General features: G+C 36.0%; 1 protein-coding gene across 1 annotated transcript; it reads left to right on the top strand.

Annotated features, from left to right (window-relative positions):
- Positions 1-1,753: 1,753 nt before the first annotated feature.
- Positions 1,754-5,125, top strand: GPR174 (G protein-coupled receptor 174). Its single transcript, XM_059384650.1, has one exon. It carries the CDS (start codon positions 2,296-2,298, stop codon positions 3,286-3,288), a length of 993 nt encoding a protein of 330 aa, XP_059240633.1. The 5' UTR covers positions 1,754-2,295; the 3' UTR covers positions 3,289-5,125.
- The last annotated feature ends 1,203 nt before the right edge of the window (positions 5,126-6,328 follow it).

Here is a 6,328-nt window from a genome sequence, read left to right as displayed (position 1 = left end):
CTTTATCCATTCATCTTTTGATGGACATCTAGGTTCTTTCCATAGTTAGGCTGTTGTGGACATTGCTGCTATAAATATTTGGGTGCACATGCCTCTTAGGATCATTACATTTGTATCTTTAAGGTAAATACCCAGTAGTGCAATTGCTGGGGCATAGGGTAGCTCTATTTAAAACTTTTTGAGGAGCCTCCATGCTGTGTTCCAGAGTGGCTGTACCAGCTTGCATTTCCATGGATTCCCCTTTCTCAGCATCCTGTCCAATGTCTGTCATTTCCTGACTGGTTAATTTTAGCCATTTTGACTGCTGTGAGGTGGTATCTCATTGTGCTTTTGATTTGTATTTCCCTGATGCCGAGTGATGTGGAGCAATTTTTCATGTGTCTGTTGGCCATCTGGATGTCTTCTTTGCAGAAATGTCTTCTCATGTCCTCTGCCCATTTCTTGATTGGATTATTTGTTCTTTGGGTGTTGAGTTTGCTAAGTTCTTTATAGATTTTGGATACTACCCCTTTATCTGATATGTCATTTGCAAATATCTTCTCTCATTCTGTCAGTTGTTTTTTGGTTTGGGGGACTGTTTTCTTTGCTGTGCAAAGGCTTTTGTTTTTGATGAGGTCCCAATAGTTCATTTTTGTCCTTGCTTTCCTTGCCTTTGTCAGTGTTTTTAGGAAGAAGTTGCTGTGGCTGAGGTCGAAGAGGTTGCTGCCTGTGTTCTCCTCAAGGATTTTGATGGATTTCTTTCTCACATTGAGGTCTTTCATCCATTTGGAGTCTATTTTTTTGTATGTGTAGGGAAATGGTCCAGTTTCATTCTTCTGCATGTGGCTGTCTAATTTTCCCAACACCATTTGTTGAAAAGACTGTCTTTTTTCCACTGGTCATTATTTCCTGCTTTGTCAAAGATTAGTGGACCATAGAGTTGGGGATCTATTTCTGGGCTCTCTATTTTGTTCCACTGATCTATGTGTCTGTTTTTGTGCCAGGACCATACTGTCTTGATGATGAAAGCTTTGTAATAGACCTTGAAGTCTGGAATTATGATGCCACCAACTTTTGCTTTCTTTTTCAACATTCCTCCGACTATTCGAGGTCTTTTCTGGTTCCATATAAATTTTAGGATTATTTGTTCCATTTCTTTGAAAAAAAAAAGATGTTATTTTGATAGGGATCACATTAAACATATATACTGCTTTAGGTAGCATAGACATTTTCACACATGCTTGCACACTGGACTTCAGTGTAATTACTATAAAAAAATCCAATTCTTCCAATCCATGAGCATGGAACATTTTTTCATTTCTTTGTTTCTTCCTCAATTTCTTTCATGAGTACTTTATAGTTTTCTGAGTACAGATTCTTTGCCTCTTTGGTTAGGTTTATTCCTAGGTATCTTATGGCTTTGGGTGCAATTGTAAATGGGATTGACTCCTTAGTTTCTCTTTCTTCTGTCTTGTTGTTGGTATATAGAAATGCAACTGATTTCTGTGCATTGATTTTATATCCTGACAGTCTTTGGCATTTCTAACAAGCTCTCAAACAAAGTTCGTTCACAGTCAGAGACTATATTACCTTTCAAGTGACTTCTAGCTATAGTTTTTTGTAATTCTAAAGGAACTTATAGAAACTGGCTTGTCACCCTCACTTACATCAGAATTTTCCTTCATAGATTTTTGTACACATAGGCTTTTTCTTTTTTTGCAAGAAGTCCCAGAATTAATTGACTTATATGTTTTTTCACTTGCAGCTTTGCCTTTGTTTCCCATTTTTAAGCTTTCAACACATAGCTGAAAAAGTCTTGGAAAACAGATCTATCCAAATTAATCACCTCTGAAGAACTGCGGACTTACTGAGTACTAAAGCAATCCTTTCTTCTACGTGAGGCAAACATAAGAAAAAAAAACAGCCTGTCAAACACCTGTAAAGAGATGGCTATCATCATATGGAAATTTGAAGAGCTGCTACGTAGCAATTCATGGTCCAAATGGGAGAGTCAACTGTTATGATGTCCCAGGAAGTCTTATAACAGGAAACAAAAGGGGAAAATTGTAACAGCTTGTTATCTGTGCTTGCACACTGGACTTCAGCATAGTTATTATAAAAAAATCCAAAGCAAATATGCAAATATTTCTTTGAAAAGTCCCCGAATTATGTGTAGAGGCTCAGATCAATGCAGTAAATGCAGTTATACTCACTCTCTATCACCCATTCATAATTAGTCTTTTAGGAAGAGTGGCAGTTAATTGTGAATTTATATTTAGATCCACTATTTGGCAGACAGTTGCTCTGGGAACAAACATGCTTGCAAATTACACATGTGCTGGGCCAGAAGGATATAAGACAGATTCTCGATATTTTATCTATGCAGTGACATACACTGTAATTCTTGTGCCAGGTCTCATAGGGAACATATTAGCCTTATGGGTATTTTACGGCTATATGAAAGAAACCAAACGGGCTGTGATATTCATGATAAACTTAGCCATTGCTGACTTACTGCAAGTTCTCTCCCTGCCACTGAGGATCTTTTACTACTTGAATTATGACTGGCCATTTGGGCCTGGCCTCTGCATGTTCTGTTTCTACCTGAAGTATGTCAACATGTATGCAAGCATCTACTTCTTGGTCTGCATAAGTGTGCGACGATTTTGGTTTCTCATGTACCCCTTTCGCTTCCATGACTGCAAACAGAAATATGACCTATACATCAGCATTGCTGGCTGGTTGATCATCTGCCTTGCCTGTCTCCTCTTTCCTCTCCTCAGAACCAGTGATGACATCTCAGGCAACAGAACCAAATGCTTTGTGGATCTTCCTACCAGGAATGTCAATCTGGCCCACTCGGTTGCCATGATTACCATTGGCGAGTTGATTGGGTTTGTCACTCCTCTTCTAATTATTGTATATTGTACCTGGAAGACAGTTTTATCACTGCATGATAAATATCCTGTGGCCCAAGACCTTGGGGAGAAAAAAAAAGCCTTGAAGATGATCTTAACCTGTGCAGGAGTATTCCTAATTTGCTTTGCACCATATCACTTCAGCTTTCCTTTAGATTTCCTGGTCAAGTCCAACAAAATTCAAAGCTGCCTAGCCAGAAAGGTGATTCTAATATTTCATTCTGTTGCCCTCTGTCTTGCTAGTCTGAATTCCTGTCTTGACCCAGTCATATACTACTTCACCACTAATGAGTTCAGAAGACGACTTTCAAGACAAGATAGTATCCAACTCTATGTAAAATCCTTTGTAAGCAACCATATCACTTCTACTCTGACAACTGAATTATGCTAAATTAAAACAAAACCTGAATGTGGTCTAAAATGCAAGTATATCAGTACATATTTATAATACCCCAAGCCACTGGAAAGTAATCATAGGAAGCACTCACTGCTGTTCATTTATGCTCTATCTTACCTATATGACAAATTCACACCTTTATAATGGAACCTGTTTTTAAAGCATTGTATTCCACCATCACTGTTGTTGATATGTCTGTGTAATAATTTGTTATTAAGTTAGGATTTAAACTGTAAAACTTCAGTGACATTCTATATATGTATGCACTCAATTAGAGTCATCATAAGCACTTAGTTTTGCCACAATGGACACTGAGTCTCTGTACTTAGAGGCGATGTAGTTGTCTATTTATACTGGTAATCACAGTTTATATTCAAATACCATATTTTGAGTGTATTTCAACTAAGATGGGCAATTTGTTATTCTGTGAAAACAGAGTGGTATAAATATGGGACTATTTTTATCTCCTATGTGTGATTATACTCTAGGGTTTGAAGACTCAAATAACTATTCTCTTCATTTAGGTGTCAATATGAAACATCATGTCACACTTATTCATAAAATGAAAATCTGAGCTCAGGCCTCTGGTATGTTTAAAGTAAGAACAAGAAACAAATTCATATACAGTAACCTCTATGATTATATAAGATGTCTTACGGAATCCACCTAGATCAGATAGCTCACCAAAGTACATACAATGTAACCTAAATTTTCTCTATAGGTCTGGGAGATGGCAGATAAGTGACAATCAGAGCTCCAGTTCTCTTAAACTATTTCCTAAGAATACCTATTGAAATGTATGGACCTGCCTAATAGAGAGAGCTTCCACCATCCTTCTAGAGTAACACTGAATATCTCTGACAGGATACTGCACTATTTGAGCTTATGAAGAAGTAGTGCAGTAATTAATTACTAAGCTTAGGCCAGAATAAAAAGATGAAGGGATGGGTACACCTCTTAAAAGTCTCACCACGTTGTATTCATTACTTTAAATGATGATTGTCAAGCCACCTTCATGAACTGAAGGCAAACAGGCATGTGGACCTTAGAGTCTTCAGAAATTTGGGGGGGCCAGCTTTGCCTCAGTCATACCATTGTGAGTCCTGCACAGCCTACCTCCCAGAAGCTATGGGAGGAGATTCTTTCACCATTTTTGAGAAAATAAAAGTGCAGAAGATGAATTTTGACAGCATTGGACACCCCTTACAGTTATTTACCTGTTAGCTGTTTGGTGTTAGTATGCAGGTAGCAGACCCAAGATATGAGTCATAGTTATATCTGAAGTTAAAATATTATAGTACCTTGAAATATGTTTTAGCAGAAAGCTCTAATTTAAAACAATGATCTACTTAAAAATCTGTGTGCTATATAATAAAGACACATGCTACTTCTCATCTAGAAGGAATGTAGAAATCAACCAAGGGCTCCATCATATTTTCATAGGAAAGGAGTTGTTTGGGGCACACAGTTATGATACTAATATGATTTGGGAGAAGCTGGCAAATCAAAATTAATGGAAAATATTCAAATGTTTTTTCTAGACAAGTATTGATTTTACTTTGTTATTAAAATAATACCTTATTAGAAAACAGACTTTGTGCTGCTAGCAATGGTGTGTTTGTCTCTTTATTATTCATCATAATGTACATATTGTGATGTATTATAAGAGTTCTAAATGAGTGTTAAATTGTGTTTTAAAAAGGAGGAACTGTAACTATGTCTGGTCTGTTTGCTTTAAAGTGATTTGTGTTTGAATATAATTTAACGTTTTAATGGGATCACAAGTAATAATTTTGTGGGTACTTATAATAAAAGAGTCTTGTTTATAGCATATTTTTTTACTATTTTTTAGATTAACATGGATTACGCTTTTTAGGGTCGTTTTGGGGTACCAGAGATTTAATTTTATTAATATATTAATGTTACTTTAAACACCATTTTTTTTCTAAAAAGGAGAGGAAATATTTCTAGGACATTAATGAATTTCTTAGAGGAATGGTTGAAGGGGTTAGAGCCCATTTATTGGTGGTCCAGAGCCTTTGTAGATCATTTACATCATTAGAGCAGAGGATAAGTGTCTTGTATTATGATACTGTATATCTAGTACCACGACTTCTCCCAGGTCTGCCCATCTAGGTTTGTATTAAATGTAATTCACTTTATTTACCTCTCTTCTCCATCAATACATTTTTCCTCCTGTCCTATTCCCTTGTTCTTCTAGTCAGTAATCTGATCAATTTATTCATACTTAGGTGCTAGAGACTAATGTTAGTTTAATATTAACTTGCCATGGGATACCTGAATTCAAGTTTTAGGGATATAACTCAAAGTGTTAATCCCTTACTTTTAATGGGAGGTTGAATGACACTGTAGAAAACTGGAGGGGAAGATTTTTTTAAGAAAGTGAATTTTATAGCAGTGTCTTTCAAATTGCCTAATAAGTGATCACTTATTTTGCTTGCAGTAATTTTAAGAAATATATATTTCATCCATCTATCTATCATCTATCTATCTATCTATCGTCTATCATCTATCTGTATCACAATATATCAGCTTCTCATGTCTCTGCTTGTTTCCTTTTTCTTTTTGCCTTTTCCCCTTCCAAATCTGGACTTTATTTTCAGGAGAAAAGCTTTGCTGTTAGGAGTCAGAGGGATGTGTTACTGCAGCTGCCATCTGGACAGCAGTCTCCTCTCTGAGCTTCTCTTTTCCTTGGAAAATCTTTTTGAATCTCCCATTTATCACTCTCTGGGTCAATGAAACCAAGGTGCAAAAGTAAGCATCCTCAACTATAGTAATATACAATTCAAAATAAATAAACTCACATTTCCTATATAAAGTTTTTTGAGTTCTGATTCCAAAACCTACATACATGTAATTATTCCAAAACCGGAGATTTTGAATATGGGGTGATTTCCATGTTACTATTATTGTCATCATTATTATTATTATTATTATATTCAAATGGTTTAAATTTTTTCATTGTCACTCAGATAAGCAGCTAATTCTACTAACTTGTAATTCCATAAAAAAA

Source organism: Mustela nigripes, chromosome X (genome assembly GCF_022355385.1).
Source record: "Mustela nigripes isolate SB6536 chromosome X, MUSNIG.SB6536, whole genome shotgun sequence".
Lineage (NCBI taxonomy): Eukaryota > Metazoa > Chordata > Mammalia > Carnivora > Mustelidae > Mustela > Mustela nigripes.
This window is presented reverse-complemented; position numbering and strand designations above follow the sequence as displayed.